Here is a 22,690-nt window from a genome sequence, read left to right on the forward strand (position 1 = left end):
ACTGTGCCTTTAAACAGCTTGGAAAATTCCAGAAAATTATGTCATAGCTTTAGAAGCTTCTGATAGGCTAAGACCTCAGATTTTTTTTTATAGAACTCCACAAGTCTGGTTCATCTTTGGGAGCAATTTCCAAACGCCTGAAGGTACCACGTTCATATGTACAAGCAATAGTACGCAAGTATAAACACCATGGGACGTGTTCTGTCTCCTAGAGAAAAAAGTCCTTGGGTGCAAAAAGTGCAAATCAATTCCAGAACAACAGCAAAGGAGCTTGTGAAGATGCTGGAAGAAACAGGTACAAAAGTATCTATATCCACAGTAAAACGAGTCCTATATCAACATAACCTGAAAGGCCGCTCAGCAAGGAAGAAGCCACTGTTTCCAAAACTGCCATAAAAAAGCCAGACTATGGTTTGCAACGGCACATGGGGACAAAGAACATACTTTTTGTCCTCTGGTCTGATGAAACAAAAATAGAACTGTTTGGCCATAATGACCATCGTTATGTTTGGAGGAAAAATGGGGATGCTTGCAAGCCGAAGAACACCATCCCAACCGTGAAACATGGGGGTGGCAGCATCATGTTGTGGGGTGCTTTACTGCAAGAGGGACTGGTGTACTTCACAAAATAGATGGCATCATGAGGAAAGAAAATTATGTGGATATATTGAAGCAACATCTCAAGACATCAGTCAGGAAGTTAAAGCTTGGTCGCAAATGGGTCTTCCAAATGGAATGACCCCAAGCATGTTTCCAAAGTTGTGGTAAAATGGCTTAAGGTCAACAAAGTCAAGGTATTGGAGTGGCCATCACAAAGCCCTGACCTCAATCCTACAGAAAATGTGTGGGCAGAACTGAAAAAGCACGTGCGATCAAGGAGGCCTACAAACCTGACTCAGTTACACCAGCTCTGTCAGGAGGAATGGGCCAAAATTCACCCAACATATTGTGGGAAGCTTGTGGAAGGTTACCCAAAACGTTTGACCCAAGTTAAACAATTTAAAAGCAATGCTACCAAATACGAATTGAGTGTATGTAAACTTCTGACCCACTGGGAATGTGACAAAATAAATAAAGGTTGAAATAAATCATTCTCTCTACTATTATTCTGACATTTCACATTCTTAAAATAAAGTAGTGATCCTAACTGACCTAAGACAGGGAATGTTTACTTGGATTAAATGTCAGGAATTGTGAAAAACAGAGTTTAAATGTATTTAGCTAAGGTGTATGTAAACTTCTGACTTCAACTGTATGTCATCTTATGTAAATGGTGACTGTATATAGTCTAAGGTGAGGGGTTATATACTATATATAGACTCATGTACAGTATGAGTCTGCTGATCAGTACAAACCCTTTTCCATTCTTTCCTAATACTTGGAGCCATTCTGAATCAACAAGTCTGTTGATCACCTCTTATCCTCTCCCATTGTACCCGATACCTGGATCCCTTTTGTACATTCCAAACCCGTTTCATAGCCTGACCATCCAAGGTAAAGGGTACATATACTGTATAGTCTGAGGTAAGCGGTTATATAATATATGTATAATATGAGTCTCTTAATCACTCACCTTTACTAGACCTAACCATTTTACCTCAATTCCCGGAGTCCATTCCAAACTCATTTTACAGCCTGACTGTCCAAGGTAAGAGGTGCATATACCCATATAATGAAAGTAAAGGGCACTTATACTGTAAAGTCTGAGGTAAGGGGTTATATAATGTATGTCTCCTAGTCACTCAACTTTACTAGGCCTAACCATTTTTTATTGAACCTTTGTTTAACTAGGCAAGTCAGTTAAGAACAAATTCTTATTTACAATGACGGCCTAGGAACAGTAGGTTAACTGCCTTGTTCAGGGGCAGAACGACAGATTTTTACCTTGTCAGCTCGGGGATTTGATCTAGCAACCCATTCTGGATCTCTCAATTCATGGTCATCTTGTTGTGGACATCGATTGGTAAAGCGGTGCATGCCATTGGTAGGCCACTTGTTCATTTCACTCACATTACAGAATAGCAAGAAACAATAAATCTCCCTGTTTTTGTCCTTTGAGACCTATGCTATTTGAAACCTATAGTGGATAAACGTTTTTCTAGCAAATGCTTTTAAATGTTGTACTGAATGTTTCCTTTCAAGATATTGGATGTGCTTGAATGTCCGTCCCGTCCGTGTCCACTCCCTAAACAGTTTAACGTCTCCATCCATCCTAACCTTGTGGCGGTCTGTATCTATCTTGCTGTGTCCCGGCAGGGGCCCCTGTGGTGTTCAAGAAGGAGCTGGAGAGCCAGGAAGCAGTGGAAGGAGGCAGTGTTTCCCTGACCTGTGAGATCAGTGCTGATGGCAAGGTGACCTGGAGAAGGGGCTCTGTGCTCCTCACCCAGGGGGAGAAGTATTCCATGGAGCACACAGGTTCTACCTACATCCTGATTGTTCACAAGTTAAAGGTTGAAGATGCTGGAGAGTACACCTGCGATACCGGGGATAAGCAGAGCACAGCCACCCTGATAGTCAAAGGTAATGAAACGTACTGGTTTGCTGTCACTCTACATTATCCTCTGCTTTCATTCTGTGTGCCAACATACTAAGACTATGCATTTGTGTTGGTTTTGCTGTCATATTCAGACCTATACTGTGTATTTTGTCAGAGATCATTTTTTTGTACTTATGTCTACCTTCCTACACGTTAGCCATCACGTAGGAAGTGAAAATGTGTTTTTGTGTAATATTGTACTCTTTAATTGAGAAAGAATTCTAAACATTGAGTAGACAAAAAATAACCTCAGCAAACTCCATGAACTGGTGTTTCCTGGAGTGCAATTGTCCATCCTCTTTATATCTCACTTTTAAATCAGGATACCAATGGTGGTGCTCTAATGCCTGAGTGTTTCACCTTAATGAATCCCCTGGGAAACCCTGACCCTGGGAACCTTTAGATCTCTCACTCCCCCATCATCACATTCATTCACCTCCAGAGTCTGTACGCATCACTCGGGAGCTGCACGACATCACAGTGACCACCGGGCAGAATGCTGTCTTTGCGTGTGAGTTGTCCCAGGAGGGCGTGACCAACGGAGAGTGGTGGCTGGGCGATAACCTCCTCCAGAACAACGACCTGAACCAGATGACCTGCCAGGGCCGGGTACACCGGCTGACACTGCAGATGGTCACCCCCGATGAATCAGGGGACGTGGCGTTTGTGGTGGGCGAGGAGAAGACCGTTGCTTGCCTACTGGTGGAAGAGAAGCCCAAAGGTAATAGAGACGTTAACGGAGATGTTAAAGATGGCCTCCTAGTCCTCCCCCATCTCCATCTCTCCATCTCTGTCTTCCATCAAACAGCTTTGTCTTGGCACGTTAGAACACCGTCTGTTCATCTGCTGTGCGGCATCATCCATTCCATTCCATCCTTTCTTTAGACGTGTGTTGGTCATCCTCCTGCCTTTCCTTTTTATAGCATCTCTGTCTTTAAAGATACTATAAAATGAAGTTGACAACAAGACGTTTGTCGCTGATATAAACATATCACTCTGCTGACTTCAGTATCAATTTGACTATCAATTAAGTGATGCATGCCTAATGGACATAGTCTTTGTGGTTATCATTGGCATGCTACTGTAAGATCATACAAGAGATTGTAGACCTGTGGAAAAAGAGACACATTAAATACTGCACATATAAAAACCATACAAGTTTGACATATGACACTTGACACTCAAAGTGCATTACACTGTACTTAGCTTGGGATTTCCCATATCTACAGCCTTAATCCTTGAGAAGCCTCACGATACAGTGGCCTTGGAGGGTGAGACAGTCACCCTGTCCTGCACTGTCTCCGACCCCACGGCAACCGTCACCTGGAGCAGGAATGATGTGGCTATCAAAGCAGGACTCAAGTACGACCTGCGGAAGAATGGAGCTCTCCTGCAGCTGCGCATCCACAACCTGGAGATGGAGGACTCTGGAACCTACTGCTGCGATACCGGGGATGCACAGTGCACCGTCACCTTGATTGTGGAAGGTAAAGAATGATGCCGGCACTATAAAAGTTTGGACCCTCTACACTGCATCTAATACCACAAAATAGTTACCAGCCCAATCCTCACAGTGAATGCTCTGGATCAAGATAAACTCAGGATGAGTTCCCCCACAATATTCTTCTTGACTGTTTTGCCCTCTACAAACTACCATGCACCGAGTCTTCCATCAACATACACTAACAGAGCCATCTTACTCCCCTGTCCACGCCGGCCACTGTCACCTACACTTTACGTCCTCTGTCCAACACATATGTCATGTCTCTTACTTCCACCAGGTGCCCCGGCATTCTTTCAGAAAGAGCTGAAGAACCAGGAAGCCCAGGAGGGTGATGATATCACTCTGCACTGTGAGCTCTCCAAGGCGGGCACTCACGTGGAGTGGAGGAAGGGAGGCATGGTCCTCCAGGCTGGTAAGAAGTACGAGATGAGGCAGGAGGGCTGCGTTCAGGAGCTCCACATTCGCAACCTGGAGCCAGAGGACAACGGCTACTACACCTGTGATGCTGGAGACCAGCTCACCACGGCGTCAGTGGCAGTGCAAGGTATAATGTCACTACGCCATCTGTCTCTGACAGTGTTCATTTTTGTATGGTCTGGTCTTTTCTTTTCTCAAGGATGAAGGAATTAATTCCTAACGGTTTTAGATCGTCATTGTGGTTTCAACAAGTGTACTGTATGTTATGTCAGCAAGTTAAAGATGATCAGTTGTAGGATGTCATTTTGAAGTTTCCAGTCTTGATGGAATACATATGGTTAAAGGGATAGTTCACCAAATTACAAAGTGACACGTTGGTTTCCTAACCCTATAAGCATGGTATGACATGGTATGACAGTAATCCATGCTTTGGTTTAGTTTCCCTGGCACCCTTTCCACATGCTAACATTTAAGCATTAGTGGCACAAATCCCATTGGCATTTTTCGCGCATTATGTCACATCAGCTGAACAAACTATAGATTGTATCATGGAATGTGTAGGGAATAAATAACACAATGAAGTGTGTAAGAATGCTTGCCTACTTAAAGTCAAAGTTTAAATGAGGAATGAGACAGGTCAAGGTCAAAGTCATCTTTATTATCGCAAAGCATCAATGCTCATTATTCACACACACTGGGGGACTGTCAATGAAAGATTTTTGTTATACTTTTGGTGTACTTTTTCCTCTATAAAAAAATCCACACTGAAAATTGTGATTAGATACAATTTTAAATTCTGATATTTATTTCATTTTCAGAGTGACCACCAGAGCAATTTCAATCAATTACAGCTATACATTAGGAAACCGCATTGGTAGTACACTAAGAATGTCTACTCTTTTCTCACGTTTTGTCCAAGGCTAATGTTATTCTTGACAGTTTTATGTAGGCGTTCTCAAAAGAGTTCAAAACTCCTCAGTAGTGGGAATGACTAGATCAGTAGGTAATGACTTTTTGTTCCTCATCCATGCATGCTTTCATGCATGAACATACATTTGAGTAATTTCACTAATAGAATTAGAATGAGAGTTTTCATGCTGTGTACTTTAGATGAGACCAAAACATACCGGCTGGTACGGCATTAGATGAGGTTTCCACCAGTTTCTTAGTGATATGCAGCAAGCGCTATGCTAGTCAATGAGGATTCACACCCTCAGTTCAATTGTGTAGCTATACTTTTAGCTAATAATGGCAAATGGTACATAACAGTTGTGGTTTACAGATACACAGTATCTACAATAATCGGAATAGAGTAGGACTGGTGGACATACACTGAACAAAAATATAAATGCAACATATGAAGTGTTGGTTTTCATGAGCTGAAAGAAAAGATCACAGAAATGTTCTATACGCACAAAAAGTTTATTTCTCTCAAATTTTGTACACAAACAAGTTTATATCCCTGTTGGTGAGCATTTCTCCTTTGCCACGATAATCCATCCACCTGACAGGTGTGGCATATCAAGAAGCTGATTAAACAGCATGATCATTACACAGGTGCACCTTGTGCTGGGGAAAATAAAGGCCACTCTAAAATGTCTAGTTTTGTTACACAACACAATGCTACAGATGTCTGAAGTTTTGAGGGAGCGTGCAGTCAGCATGCTGACTGCAGGAATGTCCACCAGAGCTGTTGCCAGAGAATTCAGTGTTCAAGCCGCCTCCAACGTTGTTTTAGAGAATTTGGCAGTACGTCCAACCGTCCAACCGTCCAACCGGCCTCACAACCACAGATCACACCAGCCCAGTAACCACACCAGCCCAGGACCTCCACATCCGGTTTCTTCTGCCCTGGGATTTCTGTCTATAATAAAGCCTTTTTGTGGGGAAAAACTAATTCTGATCGGCTAGGCCTGGCTAGGCCTGGCTCCTCAGTGGGAGCCAGTCGCAAGACTGGGCAGGGGCGCCGCCATGGGTGGGCCTAGGGGGGCATAGGCCCACCCACTTGGGAGCCAGGCCCACCCATGGCGGCGCCCCTGCCCAGTCTTGTGAAATCAATAGATTAGGGCCTAATGAATTTATTTCAATTGACTGATTTCCATATATGAACTGTAACTCAGTAAAATCTTAGAAATTATTATATGTTATATTTTTGTTCAGTATATTTTAGTCATAATGTACAGTTCTAGCAAGCATCCACTATAATATTATTCAGAATTATTGAAATCTTATCTGCCTACGGTAGTATACTCACATTGAAATAGATTGCATATGATGTAGTTTTAATAATTTTGTGGCAGTATGTGTGATGTATGATTGTTGTTAAGAAGTAATGTGTGCACATTAGTTCAAAAATAACAAAAGACAACGTGTGCACTGAGTGTTTTACAGAGTATTTTAACTAAGCTTGGCTTTGACCTTGTAGTCCTGTGGCTTCAGTAGGAGAGATTTGACCTGAAAACAAACGTTTGCTGCTGTATGAAGAGAAGCAGCAGTAGTTGGGCAGTGCTGCTCCATCCATCCACCCTGGCCGGCCACTTTCCCTTATTTACTCTCAGCCTCACCACCCTGCAATGCACCGCCCCTAGCCTGCCTAAAACCAAAACTCTCTAACCCTTCCTGCCTTTGCTCTGTAAGGCATCTCTAGCCACCCATTGGCATATTTCCCCTGTCTCATTGGTTGGTTAGTGGGCAGTAGTTGTGTCCAACCCCCCCTGCCTCTTGAGACATTTTGGCTTTTCACTCCCCCTTCAGTTTGGAGTAACAAAAACAACTGTCACAGTGTAAACATTCACATTCTGTATCTAAGTACATACTGTATTTGATGTACTGTGGATCAAGGCAACTCTATGCACATTACTAAAATGCTAAGCCACCTCTGATACCACCAGTAAATCTATGATGTATACAATTTCTCCAATGGGGATAAATAAAGTTAATTCAATTAAAAGTAAAATAAACCAAAATACTTCAAGGTGTACTGGAGTGTTTATAAAGCCCAGGTGTCGTTCTTCGCCATGTCAGTCATGATGACCTTGTCATATGACCCTTGACCACTGCCCCCACTCTCAGAACCCACAGTAGAGGTGGTGAGCGAGATGCAGGACCTTTGTGTGGCTGAGGACCAGCCGGCTGAGTTCATCTGCCAGTACTCCCGGCCGGTCCAGGCCCAGTGGAAAAGAAACGGGCGGCCATTGCAGCCTGACGGCAGGAGGGTGGTAGTGGAGCAGGACTGGACCGTGGCTCGCTTGTACATTAGCCACGTGTCCACTGAGGACATGGGGACGTACTCCTGTGAGGCAGAGGGGACCTGCGTGGTCGCCTCACTGGAGGTGGAAGGTGAGCTTCTCTTCTCTTAGGAAAGAGTACCTAGCTACCCTCCCCTCCCCATGAGCTTCAAACTATCTTTATTTCTGCTGTTTTTATTGTTGTGTTCAGTTATGATTAGCAGATAGCAATTTGAAGCAGGTCTTTTTTTAATCATTATTTTATTATTGTTTTATGTATGCAATCTTTCCCCCACCCCTCTTTTGCACTCAACCCAGCCAGGCAAAGCAAAATGAGAAATGTGCATGGCTTTTAAACCATGACACCTGATCAGGAAAAACTCTGGGCCCTAGTTATAGCGATCAACGAGGGCTCAGAGATTCTCATGATCAGGTCACATGGACAGGAAAATGGCCCTAGTGTCAAAATGGATATCAGAATGTTCAAAACAAAGCTTCCTAAAACTGACCGAAGACTATGTAATTTCATGCAGGTTGGCTGGTTTTCATTGTGAGTTTCAGCTTGAATACTAGCAAGTGTCTAGCAATAAAAAATCCACTTGTCCAACAGGCCAACGTGAACATAAAATCCCCACCAACAGTGGGGAAAAGGCTTGTTTTATGACACATTCTCCCCTCTCAGTTAAAGCTATTATCTTACAGTAAACCCTGCTCTCCTCTTCTCCCCTATAGCCAAACCCATAGAAATCCTCCAGGGCCTGGAGAACATGGACACCATCGACGGCGGCGAGGCCCTGTTCGAGTGCTCGATCTCTCGTTGTGAGATCAAAGACAGCTGCTGGCTCATTGACGGCAAGCCGGTGAAGGATTCGCCAACCACTGAGATTGTGTCCTTCGAGAGTGGCCGCCGCCACCTGCTGCTGCTAAAGGATCTGCACGTCGGGGACAACTGCAAAGTGACCTTCCAGGCTGGCACCGCATCGACCTCCGCCCTGCTCAACGTCAAAGGTTTCTCACCCCCTTATGTTTGTTTGTCAGGAAGTTAGTTATTGTTTTTGTGAAGCCTGGTCTTATGGTGAACAATACTGTGACATACTACAGCTGAAAATAAGGGAGAACTGCCATATATGATATGAAGTGGCTTTTGTGTGCGTAGGCTGGCAGCTGGATGTGGTGAGCGGTCTGGAGGATAAGGTAGCTGTGGTGGGAGAGAAGGTAGAGTTCAGCTGCATACTGACTGAGCCTGTGCCTAAAGCGGAGGTAGCCTGGTACTCTAACGGAGCCGAGCTAAAGAATGATAACACCTGGGCCATGCAGGCTGACGGTTGCTCCTACCACCTGGTGCTGAGACAGGCCCCAGCCATGCCACCACAGGAGATCACCTTTGCTGCCAGGGATGCCATTTCCATGGCCAAGCTCACTGTCATCAGTAAGTGTGTGATCTCACTACAATGCATTTGAATAGAAAGTTAGCAAAAATACGTACGATCTTGCTACCATGGAAAGATAAATGCCTGTCTATTTGTGGAAAAATCACCCTCAGTAATTATTTAGTAATATCCCAGTTTTCCTATTTACTTATGGCTCTGCCTACACCAAACAACTTATTTTTGAAATTAAATGAACAAAATGTTTTAAACTTTATTTGAAACGGCAAGCCAGACAAAATAAACTGGCCTATTTACAGTAGCAGTCAAAAGTTTGGACACACCTACTCATTCAAAGGTATTTCTTTATTTTTACTATTTTCTACATTGTAGAATAATAGTGAAGACATCAGAGCTATGAAATCACACATTTGGAATTTTGTAGTAACCAATAAAGTGTGTAACAAATCTAAATATATTGTATATTTCAGATTATTCAAAGTAGCCACCCTTTGCCTTGATGACAGCTTTGCACACTCTTGGCATTCTTTCAACCAGCTTTATGAGGTAGTCACCTGGAATGCATTTCAATCAACAGGTGTGCCTTGTTAAAAGTTAATTTGTGGCATTTCTTTCATTCCTAAAGCATTTGAGTCAATCAGTTGTGTTGTGACAAGGTTGGGTGGTATACAGAAGATAGCCCTATTTTGTAAAAGACCAAGTCCATATTATGGAAAGAACAGCTCAAATAAGCAAAGAGAGACGACAGTCCATCATTACTTTAATTAAGATGTAAAGGTCAGTCAATGTGGAAAACTTCAAGAACTTTGAAAGTTTCTTCAAAGTGCATTTGTAAAAACCATCAAGCGCTATGATGAACCTGGCTCTCATGAGGACCGCCACAGGAAAGGAAGACTCAGAGTTAACTCTGATGTATAGGATAAGTTCATTACAGTTAACTGCACCTCAGATTACAGCCCAAATAAATTATTCACAGAGTTCAAGTAACAGACACATCTCAACATCAACTGTTCAGAGGAGACTGTGTGAATCAGGCCTTCATGGTCGAATTGCTGCAACAACAAAAAACACTACTAAAGGACATCAATAAGAATTAGAGACTTGCTTGGGCCAAGAAACACGAGTAATGGACATTAGACCAGTGGAAATCTGTTCTTTTGCCTGATGAGTCCAAATTGAAGATTTTTGGTTCCAACCGCCGTGTCTTTGTGAGACACAGAGTAGGTGAATGGATGATCTCTGCATGTGTGGTTCCCACCGTGAAGCACGGAGGAGGAGGTGTGATGGTGTGGGGGTTATTTGCTGGTGACACTATCTGTGATTTATTTAGAATTCAAGGCACACTTAACCAGTATGGCTACCACAGCATTCTGCAGCGATACGCCATCCCATCTAGTTTTCGCATAGTGGGACTATCATTTGTTTTTCAACAGGACAATGACCCAACACACCTCCAGGCTGTGTAGAGGCTATTTGACCAAGAAGGAGAGTAATGGAGTGCTGCATCATGACCTGGCCTTCACAATAATCCAACCTCAAACCAATTGAGATGGTTTGGTATGAGTTGGACCGCAGAGTAAAGGAAAAGCAGCCAACAAGTGCTCAGCATATGTGGGAACTCCTTCAAGACTGGTGTAAAAACATTCAATTTGAAGCTGGTTGAGAGAATGCCAAGAGCTGTCATAAAGGCAAAGGGTGGCTACTTTGAAGAATCTAAAATCTGAAATGTATTTTGATTTGTTTAGCACTTTTTTAGTTACTACATGATTCCATATGTGTTATTTCATAGTTTTGATGTCTTTACTATTATTCTACAATGTAGAAAGTAGTAAAAATAAAGAAAAACCCTTGATTGAATAAATGTCCAAACTTTTGACTAGTACTGTATATAATGAATATGTAAAAGGCTGAAATGAATAAATATTCAAGCATTGAACCTCTCACGAAAGACTTCAGTCACACAAAAATTGTATTTAATCCGAACTGGTTTTCCATCAGATTAGTAAAAATGTCTCTCCCAGTATTAAAATTGTTATTTTTCCCTTTTTACAGATTATATCCTCTCACTTTCAGTTATTTAAAATGAAATGATCTCCAGAATATCGCAATTTTTTTAAACAAGCCATAGAAAGCTGGTTGCATTTTCTGTTTAATCCACCAGAAAAGACAGAACAAATCTTACAACAAATATTATGGTTAAACACAAACATACGTTCTAATAGATTTTTTTTTAAACATTATTTTAGTGAGAGAAAAAAACAATAAACTTTGTTAATTATAACATTAATAGAACTGGTGGAGTTGTCACACAAAAATATATGGAAATGTCTGCTCTATCCAAAATTATAACCAACTGATTGCAGCGTTACCGCAAAAATGGAAGAGGCAAGTAGAAGGGGGAGAAAGTAAGGACCTTGTCTGCCGGCACTACATTAAAGACCAAAATTGGTTAAAGAAAATTGTGATAAATAAAGAAGTATACCAGTTTCATTTAAGGACCAAACAATTGACAGCTGCACCATACAAGTTGGAAAATAGTTGGGATGAGATTTTCAATGTGCCGATTTCATGGCACGTGGTTTATGAACTGACACACAAACCAACGCTGGATTCAAAACAGAGTTTTTCAATATAAATTAGTATACAAAATTCTTCCAACTAATATAATGTTATGTACATGACGGATACAACCATTCTAGCTCTGCAGACGTTGCTGTGAAGAGACAGAATCATTAGATCACTTGTTTTGGTTCTGCCCATATGTAGCTTGTTTTTGGTCGCAGGTTCAGCAATGGCTGAAGAATTGCAACATATACCTGGAGTTAACTCTGTAAATAGCACTGTTGAGTGACTTGAAAAGCAATAGTCAATCGATCAATAATATAATAATACGCTTAGTAAAAAATGTAATCTTTCATTTACAATCTGTTGAAACTATGAGAATGATTCAGAATTTATAAGGCAATTAGGAAACTGGATGGTTTTCAGAGATAATGGGAGGGGTGGAGGGTAGCTCAAAGGGGGACTAAAAACAAATAAAAGAAGATAACTAATGTACAATATACTGTGTTTATAAAATGTATATAGTATGTATATACTGGAAGCAGAAGCCCAAGTATTGTTTTCCCCAAATATATGGGAGATTGGAAATGATGCCTACAATTACATAGATTTTCAAAATGTATTGTACCTTTTTTTAACTAGGCAAGTCAGTTAAGAACAAATTCTTATTTACAATGACAGCCTAGGAACAGTGGGTTAACTGCCTTGTCAGGGGCAGAACGACAGATTTTTACCTTGTCAGTTTAGGGATTTGATCTAGCAAATTTTCGGCTACTGGGCCAACGCTCTAACCACTAGGCTACCTGCCGCCCGCAACAGAACCCACAATCTATCTGCAATATTAAAGCTGATCTTCCTCACTGTGTGTTTGGACTAGATACACCTGCGTCCAATACCAGGTCAATTTTACCGGTTTTAAACTTCTTAATTGTTGCCCTAATGGTGGTATATAAATTATGTTTGCAAAGTTTTTGTACCTATTGCCTGATTTGTGAAGGTCAGCAACCATTTGTCTCTTCATTTGTGAGCTCTTTGCCTTTTCCCATGCTGATGAATGACAAAGGAATTTTACACACCTGTCAACTCATTTTTATACCCCAGTGAAACGGGAAGCCACAATATAGTTCCTTAAACTGAGATTAACTTAAAACGTTGAATGGTTTCATTTTATTTATAAAATCTTTAGGGGTGCTTGTTAAAAAAATATATTTCTGAGCAATTGTATTATACAGTGCATTAGGAAGGTAATCAGGACTCTTGACTTTTTCCACATTTTGTTACGTTACATCCTTATTCTTATTTAAATTCTCATCAATCTACACACAATACCCCATAATGACAAAACCAAAACAGGTTTTTAGAAATGTTTACAAAAAATAACTTTATAAAAACTCTGACCCTTTACTCAGTACTTTGTTTAATAAGCACCTTTGGCAGCTATTACAGCCTCAAGTCTTCTTGGGTATAAACGCTACAAGCTTTGCACACCTGTATTTGGGGAGTTTCTCTCATTCTTCTCTGAAGATTCTCTCAAGCTCTGTCAGTTTGGATGGGAGTGTCACTGCATATCTGTTTTCAGGTCTCTCCAGAGATGTTTGATCGGGTTCAAGTCCGGGCTCTGGCTGGGTCACTCAAGGACATTCAAAGACTTGTCCCGATGCCACTCCTGCATTGTCTTGGCCGTGTGCTTAGAGTCGTTGTCTTGTTGCCCCAGTCTGAGGTCCTGAGTGCTCCGGAGCAGGTTTTCATCAAGGATCTCTCTGTACTTTGCTCCGTTCATCTTTCATTCGATCCTGACTAGTATCTGCCACTGAAAAACATCCCCACAGCATGATGTTGCCACCACAATGCTTCACTTTAGGGATGGTGCCAGGTTTCCTCCAGACGTGATGTTTGGCATTCAGGCCAAAGAGTTCAATCTTAGTTTCATCAGACCAGAGAATCTTGTCTTTTAGGTACCTTTTGGCAAAGTCCAAGCGGGCTGTCATGTGGATTTTAATGAGGAGCGGCCAGCTCTAGGAAGAGTCTTTGTGGGTTCCAAACTTCTTCCCTTTAAGAACGATGGAGGCCACTGTGTTCTTGGGGAACTTCAACGCTGCAGAATTATTTTGGTACCCTTCCCCAGATCTGTGCCTCGACACAGTCCTGTCAGGGAGCTCTACGGACAATTCCTTCGACCTCATGGCTTGGTTTTTGCTCTGACATGCACTGTCAACTGTGGGACCTTATATAGAAAGGTGTTGCCTTTTTTTACCCCAGGTGGAATCCAATTAAGTTGTATAAACATCAAGGAGGATCAATGGAAACAGGATGCATCTGAGCTCAATTTCGAGTCTCATAGCAAAGGGTCTGAACACTTATGTAAATAAGGGATTTCTGTTTTTTATTTTTATTATGTGTAGATTGATGAGGACATTTTTTATTTAATCAATTTTCGAATAAGGCTGTAACATGACAAAATATGGGAAAAGTCAAGGGGTCTGAATACTTTCCGAATGCACTGTAAATATTGTATTTTTTTGAGTATACAGTATAGCTCAGAATTTGAATGATTTATATTTATACAGTCTTTTTTGCTCGTCTTTAACAAAGGCGCCAATCATTTTGGACCAGACTGTAGCTTTCTCCAGGGAAGTGAAATGCAATCTTTTTAAGTCCATTCCCCTCTCTTTCTCCTATTCATCTCTCTTTAAACCCACCACTGACCTATTCTCCCTCCCTTCCTTATATAGCCGTTCCAGACCCCCCGGAGGACCCAGAGCTGGTCAGTAAGCATAAACAGGGGGTGACCCTGTCCTGGTTCACACCTCTCAGCGATGGAGGCAGCCCCATTTTGGGTTACAGGGTGGAGATGAGGCTGGCGGACAGCGCCCTCTGGCTTCCGTGCCATGCAGAGCCTGTGTGTAACACAGAGTTCTCTGTGGATAACCTCATCCCAGGGAGCGGCTACAGGTTCAGGGTGGCAGCTATCAACCGAGCTGGGACTGGAGAACCTGTCCAGCTGCCTCAGACCGTTCAGCTGGGTGAGTTGGCTATATGATGCGCTCAAACCTGAGCCAAACAAATATATTTCTATATGGCTCTGTCTCAAGCCCAGCATGTTGAACAACATACTTATAACCTAGTCCTAGATAATGTATGTGTTAGTTACATAATTTGCATACAACCCAGGTGAGTGCAAAACATTTTCCGTTGGCATGAATTGTCTATGTAGTGTCCCATTTATTGGAAAAAATATATAAATCGATCGATCAATTGTTTTGTTCCACAGAGGCTCCAATCACAGTTACCCAGCAGTTGGCCAGTCCAGACTTGCAGGAGGGTAAGATGGCCCGTGTGGAGTGCCAGCTCTCTGCTGCGGGCAGCTCGGTCACCTGGCTCAGAGACAACAAGGAGCTGGAGTTTGGGGTCAAATACCAGGTCACCATCGAGGGCAAGACACAAGTGCTGCTGATCAAAGACTTTGAGTCTGCTGACCAGGGCGTGTACACCTGTGTGGCCTCAGACGAGGCAGAAAGCTCCATTAATCTCAACCTACCAACAGGTACAGACTCCCAAACAAGACAGAATATTATACCCTGTAACTTGGTAATTCCATCTGCTGACATTTATTTATTGTGAAATTTGTAAGCTATTTTCCTCAAACCAAACTGGAAGCTTGGTGGAGAGGTGTTTGTTATTTAAGGGGTAAGTTAAGGTAAGTTGGTCAGCTAGTCCTAGCAGATAGTGATGGTGAGCTCATTCCTCAAAAAGATGTGTGGACACACTTCTCCTATCAGAAAATAATCTAGTCCCACAGTTATTTACCACTACATGATCAAAGTTCTTACAAGTGTGTGTGTGTGTGTGTGTGTGTGTGTGTGTGTGTGTGTGTGTGTGTGTGTGTGTGTGTGTGTGTGTGTGTGTGTGTGTGTGTGTGTGTGTGTGTGTGTGTGTGTGTGTGTGTGTGTGTGTGTGTGTGTGTGTTTTGGGGCTGCTATACTATAGATGTTACAGGTGTCAGTTTGCTGCAAATAACATTCCATTGTGCCCTGGTTGTAGGTGGAGATGGGGTTAACTTGGAGGGGGCCCAGCCCAGCCTGCCTCCTGAGGCTGCCTCCGAGGGTGATGTCCACGCGCTGTGGGAGGCCCTGGCCAAGAAACGCCGCATGAGCCGAGAGCCCACCCTCGACTCCATCTCTGAGCTGCCTGATGAGGAGGACAAGGAGCCGAAAACACCCAAGGAGCCAGTCAAGGAGAAGAAAGCCCCAGAGAAGGTGAACGAAAAGGAGAAGGTTGTGGAGCCTGTCATCATCGCAAAGAAGAAGGAGTTGGATACCAATCTACACACCAGCTCTGAGGATGAGTCCAGGGTTCCAACGCTGGTGTCCTACCTGAAGAAGAGCAGCAAGTCCTCCTTCTCTGCATCCGACCAGACAGAGTCCATCTCAACTGAGAAGTTCTATGCACAGACCTCAGTGCAACAGACCACAGTCCTACAGACCTCATCTTCGGGACAGAAGATCACAGCACAGACCACAGAGATCACTGAGTGCGGAAGTGAGGAGGTTGAAGAAAAGGGGCTGCTGGATGCTGCTGTCAAGATCCAGGCTGCGTTCAAGGGCTACAAGTCCTGCAAGGACATGTGTCCAGTCTTCAAGGATGTCTTCAAGGACCAGACCAAGGAGCCCAATGGCACCATCCACCTGGAGTGCGTGGTTGAGGGCAAGCCCGACAAGGTGCGCTGGCTGAAGGACGGCGAGCCCCTTGTGGACAGCAAACACCATCACATCGACATCTACAACGATGGCACCTGCTCTCTGGTAATCACCGCCGTTACCACCAAGGACACGGGCATCTACACATGTGAGGTCACCAACAAGTTTGGCGTGACCATCCACAGCGGCAAGGTGACAGTAGGCTCGGCACGGGAGGCATCTGGAAGGAGGCCCCTGACCATGGGCTACAGCGCTGACAGCGAGGCGGAGAGCTCGTCTGCAGAAAGCGAGATGGATGAGTCTCTGAGGCAGGCCAGCAAACGGCTTCGCCGCCTCCTCCGCACACGCCTTCCGGCCACGTCGGAGGAGGAGTCGTTCGTCAGCTGTGATGATGAGGCTGAGCTGCAGGCCCCCGAGCCCAAATCGTACCGTGAGGACGAGCGCTACCTCTACATCCGCTTTGACACGCGGTCTGAGGCACAGGTGGCGTCGCTGCACTTTCAGGAGATGTTCACTGCCCAGGGGATGCGTGTGGAGACCACCATCCAGGAGGCAGGACCTCTCAAAGTGGAGCTGCGCATCATGAAGATGGGATACACCCAAGATGGCTCTGCAACACCCACACAGGAGAAGCAGCTGCCCGCGTTCATGACAGGAGCCCCTGGTAGGAAAACACGAGAGTAGGGGAGACCTCGGACGAAAGTAACAGTTTTTTTCCAAATTACTCAGAGTTCGATAGACCTAGAGACACCATATTTTATTACAAACAACTTATATATGTCCTCTAGCATTAGCAATTGTAATTTAATTTCTAGGGTATGTGAGTTTAAATGAAATAGACACAGAACAGAGCTACTTTTGTAGCTGCCGGCGGGGCGGGAGTAACACAATCTTTCTTATCTACATGTTTCTGGTTTGTAATGCTCTTCCTTTCAACAAATGTACTATCAGCCATAATTTAATGTTTGTATCGATTTTAATAATTGATGCTCTAGGTTTGAAATGTATGAAAATTAACCATGTGTCAACATCGCAATGTTGCACAAACACAGTATTTTGCTTTACAATATTAATCGGACTACAATGGATCATATAATAGCTATATTATGCATAATTTTCTCATCACATTTGAATCCACCTGGAGTGTGTGGCGGAGGGCAAGCTTGACAAGGTGCACTGGCTGATGGATGGCGAGCAACCAATCAGGTGCGCTCCAGATGTCCTTGTCATGCTCACTCCTCGTGTCTTGATAGAATGATTGTTTTTATTCTCTTCACGAAGGGTAAACTCAATATGCTTATCACGTTTCAATGGCTTGACACAAGGCAATTGACCCCCAGAGTCATAAATGTATTTATTTTTAACCAGAAACCCGTCGATAAAAGCTTTACGTGAGAAGCTGACCATCAAGTCAATTGATTAAGGCATAATTCTATTGATGTTTTTTACTTACATCGTTCAAAACCACTTTTTGTTGATAACTTGACGTAACATGGTCGGACTGGGCAGTGTTTCTAGCTTCTGTGTTATCTGAGAAAATGGCCGTGTTACTTTCATCCCGGCTCTCCCCTACTCTTACTGTATATACTGTATTAGATCGTTTGAAAATCATTTGGAATTAAATAGTAATTTAATGACTATTCAATTCAATTATTTTGTAGCCCATTCCATTCAGTATGAAAAATTAACAAGTTAAAACACAAAAAATACTTTGTAATTCAGGGAAGGTCATATTGATTTTTATTCAATAAATGTATGACAGTGTTTATTTTGCTCAAATAATATAATCCACGTTTCAATGTGTTTTAATTCCCCTAAAAATTTCTCATTAATGGGAGCTTTTGCTTTTTAGCTAAGACGTAAGTTTGTACTTGCTAAATGAATGTTCACGTTGTCCTCATCCAGCCTTTCATCCTGCTTTTCCTTGTGTGTTCCGTGTGATTACTACTGTTAGCTTGGTGTGTGGCTTAATGTTAGGTTTCTCTTACCAAAAAGTAGGTATTTCAGTCTTGTCAATGTGTGGTTTATTTGATATGTTTGTTTTGGATGTAGTGTTTTTATGTTCTCAATTTTGTCCCAAACATTTGTGTTTGTTTGTCTTTGTTGTAATTTAATAGTTGCTTCAATTTCCCTAACAATTTCTCTTTTTGCCCACCTCTTTCCAGTATTGACACACTGTATCCATTCATTCTATCTCTCTATTGACACTTTCCTTCCATTCAACTCTCCTTTACCCACTTCATTCCAGTATTGACACAATCCTTTCCGTCCATTTATCCTCATGTTGTACTGCCTGCCATCACACCCTTTCATTATGTGTGCTTTTCGTTGCTGTATTGTAAGAGCACATATTTATACAGAAAGAAAAATCACTATCAGTAAGAATTACACATGGAATACCAGTGGATTTAAAGTAACTGTCGAGTGAAAATCTAATTTTTAAAAGTTTAAAACTTGTCTTATTCTCATGTTTGTGGCCAAAGCATAAATTGGAGAAAAAAACACTTAAAAAACCCCACCTCAAACTTGTATCTCCAAAAGACCATTAATATGGTAATACAGTAATATTATCATCCTTTTTATTTGGATGATGTCATCCTGCCTCATTGGTTGAGCTGACCAATCAGCTATTTACTCACATGAATATTTTTAATGACCGGTATACTGTGCCTTCGGAAAGTATTCAGACCCCTTGACTTTTTCCACATTTTCTTACGTTACAGCCTTATAAATACATGTTTTCCCCAGCAATCTACCCACAATACCCCAGCATGACAAAGTGAAAACACATTTTTGCAAGTTTATAATCAAATAAAACAGAACCTTATTTACATAAGTATTCAGACCCTTTGCTACGAGACTCAAAATTGAGTTCCGGTGCATCCTATTTCCATTGATCATCCTTGAGGTGTTTCTACAACTTGATTGGAGTCCACCTGTGGTGAATTCAATTGATTGGACATGATTTGGAAAAGCACACACCTGCCTATATAAGGTCCCACAGTTGACAGTGCATGTCAGAGCAAAAACCAAACCATGATGTCGGAGGAATTGTCCATAGAGCACACAGTCGAGACAGGATTATGTCGAGGCACAGATCTGGGGAAGGGTACCAAAAACATTCTGCAGCATTGAAGGTCCCAAAGAGCACAATGGCTTCCATCATTCTTAAATGGAAGAAGTTTGGAAGCACCCAGACTCTTCCTAGAGCTGGCCGCCCGAACAAACTGAGCAATCGAGGGAAGGGAGGGCCTCTGTCAGGGAGGTGGCCAAGAACCCAATGGTCACTTTAACAGAGCTTTAGAATTTCTCCGTGGAGATGGGAGAACCTTTCAGAAGGACAACCATCTCTGCAGCACTCCACCATTCAGGCCTTTATGGTAGTGGCCAGACGGAAGTCACTCCTCAGTAAAAGGCACATGACAACCCGCTTAGAGTTTGCCAAAAGGCACTTAAAGACTCTCAGACCATGAGAAACACGAATCTCTGCTCTGATGAAATCAAGATTGAACTCTTTCGCCTGAATCGAAATCCTGGCACCATCCCTACGGTGAAGCATGGTGGTGGCAGCATCATGTTGTGGGGATGTTTTTCAGCAGACTGGGAGACGAGTCGGCATCAAGGCAAAGATAAACGGAGCAAAGTACAGAGAGATCCTTGATGAAAACCTGCTCCAGAGCGCTCAGGACCTCAGACTGGGCAAAGGTTCACCTTCCGACAGGCCAACGACCCTAAGCACACAGCAAAGACAACATAGGAGTGGCTTCAGGACAAGTCTCTGAATGTCCTTGAGTGGCCCAGCCAGAGCCTGGACTTGAACCCGATCAAACATCTCTGGAGAGACCTGAAAATAGCTGTGCAGCAACACTCCCCATCCAACCTGACAGAGCTTGAGAGGATCTGCAGAGAAGAGTGGGAGTAAGTCCCCAAATATAGGTGCGCCAAGCTTGTAGCGTCATACCCAAGAAGACTCGATGCTGTAATCGGTGTCTAAGGTGCTTCAACGAAGTACTGAGTAAAGGGTCTGAATACTTGTAAATGTGGTATTTTAGTTTTTGAAAAACCTGTTTTTGCTTCGTCATTATGGGGTATTGTGTGTAGATTGATGAGGGGAAAAAACGATTTAATCAATTTAAGAATAAGGCTGTAACGTAACAAAATGTGGGAAAAGCCAAGAGGTCTGAATACTTTCCGAAGGCACTGTACGCCCACACCATTCTGTTGTTGGGGTATGCCCACACCATTCCAACACAGAAAATATGCTTTTTAACATACTTAATTAAACATTTAAAAAGTATACATTTGAAAGTATTTGACTCTTATTGTAATTAATTATAGGTCATACACTATTTTATAGAAATCTTGAAACACTGGACAGTTACTTTAAACTCCTGCATAATTAAAAAAACTCCTAACCTATTGTTGTGCCTAACTGATTGCCCCTCTCCCCTGTCCCTGTCTCTCCCCCAGCGGCCCCAGTCTTCCTGACCGAACTCCAGAGCCAGGACGTGCTTGACGGTTACCCGGTCAGCTTTGACTGCGTGGTGATCGGAAAGCCTACACCCAGCGTGCGTTGGTTCAAGGACGGGAAGCTCCTGGAGGAGAATGACCACTACATGATCAACGAGGACCACGAGGGCTGCCACCAGCTCATCATCACCACTGTGCTGCCTTCTGACATGGGCGTCTACCGCTGCATGGCCGAGAACACCAGTGGCATTGCTGCCACTAAGGCTGAGCTCAGGGTTGACAGTGAGTACAGAAAATATTTGATTGATTGATTGGTTGGTTGCTTAATTGATGGATTGATTGCGTGTCATTGTGTAATACATCTCTCTTTCCTCAGTGTCTTGCAGTTCAGACTACGATACTGCAGCTGATGCCACTGAGACAGGCTCCTACATCAGCGCCAAGGGCTACATGTCAAGGTGAATGAGAGAACCAGCGAACAAGGCCTTTGACTTTGACTTCAACCTTCGTTACAATTCAAACCTGATTCCTAATAGTACCTGAAACGTTTCACTGGTCGTTTTACTCCTTTACTGTGTTAGGTTCTTATTTTTCAGAGTAAATAACCCATGGACACTAGAGAAGATTTAACCAAGTTTAATTATTCCCAAAGGTTCTGTACAGCTGTAACCAGACAACCCAACATTTGTCCCATCCAGATATTTCTATCCCACTCCCTCTCTCCAATCCTTACAGTTTACTTGCACATGATCATCTGATAATTTATCACTCCAGTGTTAATCTGCTAAATTGTAATTATTCGCTCCTATGGCCTATTTATTGCCTACCTCCTCATGCCTTTTGCACACATTGTACACATTTTTTCTTTTTTTTCCTACTATGTTATTGACTTGTTTATTGTTTACTCCATGTGTAACTCTGTGTTGTTGTCTGTTCACACTGCTATGCTTTATCTTGGCCAGGTCGCAGTTGCAAATGAGAACTTGTTCTCAACTAGCCTACCTGGTTAAATAAAGGTGAAATAAAAGAAAATAACAAAAAATGCCCAACAGGAAGGTAACCAGATACTACCCTGATTACTCCCTTAAGGGGAACTGACCTCACCCCTCATTTGCTGACCTCAACCCCTCCTTCACCTAGTCCACAGATATCCATCTGTCTTCCCTATATCAATACGTCGCTCTCCTCTCCTTCATCAAACACATTCCAAAGCCTTCTGGCTTTCTACGGAGAACCCTTAACTTTCTCCTTTGATTCTATGCTTCTTCTCTATTATTTATTTAATATCTCAGTGTTCAAAATGTCGAACCCAACAACTGACAGCTTTACTCTCCGCCTATCTTCTCCCCTCAGGGAAACGGAAGCGTTTGAGTCTGTGGCAGAGGATGAGCAGATGCCACAAGTACTGGATGAGCTCCATGATGTGCACGTCAGCCCAGGCTCACCCATTGCTAAGATGCAGCTGAAAGTCAAAGGTTGGTCTGTGGGTTACTCTCCACCACTTCTGTATTAATCACACCAAGACCCTGCTAGACTACATTGCCTCTGCACAGGAACGTCAGAGGTCCATTCCATAAGCTAAATAAAGAGGAATTACTGCCCCCCAGGGTAAGTTAGTTGTTTACTTTCCGTTGATATTTCCCAGGTTTCCCCGCGCCCAGAGTGTACTGGTTCAAGGACGGTATCACGCTGCGTTCATCAGACAGGATCCTGCTGCTGGACAAGAGAAACGTCCACAGTCTGGAGGTCCTGGAGGTGAAGAGGGAGGATACAGGAGAGTACTCTGCCTACATCAGCAACGCTGCTGGATCAGCATACTCCTCTGCTAGGATACTGGTTCTGGGTAGGTCTACTCATGACTGAAAGGTTTATATTGAGAGGGATCCCTG

The 22,690-nt window shown here is 43.0% G+C and overlaps 1 protein-coding gene across 6 annotated transcripts in view; it reads left to right on the top strand.

The window, feature by feature from the left end:
• The window catches only part of obscnb (obscurin, cytoskeletal calmodulin and titin-interacting RhoGEF b), a 96,406-nt gene that overhangs the window by 59,900 nt on the left and 13,816 nt on the right, over nt 1-22,690 (top strand). For 4 of the 6 annotated variants that reach the window (XM_055883582.1, XM_055883583.1, XM_055883587.1 and 1 more), the window contains 14 exons: nt 2,257-2,520; nt 2,979-3,257; nt 3,766-4,023; nt 4,318-4,584; nt 7,530-7,796; nt 8,417-8,692; nt 8,841-9,113; nt 14,367-14,657; nt 14,906-15,178; nt 15,676-16,995; nt 20,802-21,083; nt 21,178-21,259; nt 22,155-22,276; nt 22,447-22,644. In XM_055883582.1, the coding sequence (XP_055739557.1) occupies nt 2,257-2,520; nt 2,979-3,257; nt 3,766-4,023; nt 4,318-4,584; nt 7,530-7,796; nt 8,417-8,692; nt 8,841-9,113; nt 14,367-14,657; nt 14,906-15,178; nt 15,676-16,995; nt 20,802-21,083; nt 21,178-21,259; nt 22,155-22,276; nt 22,447-22,644 (4,452 nt within the window). The remainder of the gene's footprint in view (nt 1-2,256; nt 2,521-2,978; nt 3,258-3,765; nt 4,024-4,317; nt 4,585-7,529; nt 7,797-8,416; nt 8,693-8,840; nt 9,114-14,366; nt 14,658-14,905; nt 15,179-15,675; nt 16,996-20,801; nt 21,084-21,177; nt 21,260-22,154; nt 22,277-22,446; nt 22,645-22,690) is intronic. The other 2 variants (XM_055883584.1, XM_055883586.1) reach the window with 2 other exon arrangements.

This window comes from Salvelinus fontinalis, chromosome 26, assembly GCF_029448725.1.
Source record: "Salvelinus fontinalis isolate EN_2023a chromosome 26, ASM2944872v1, whole genome shotgun sequence".
NCBI lineage: Eukaryota > Metazoa > Chordata > Actinopteri > Salmoniformes > Salmonidae > Salvelinus > Salvelinus fontinalis.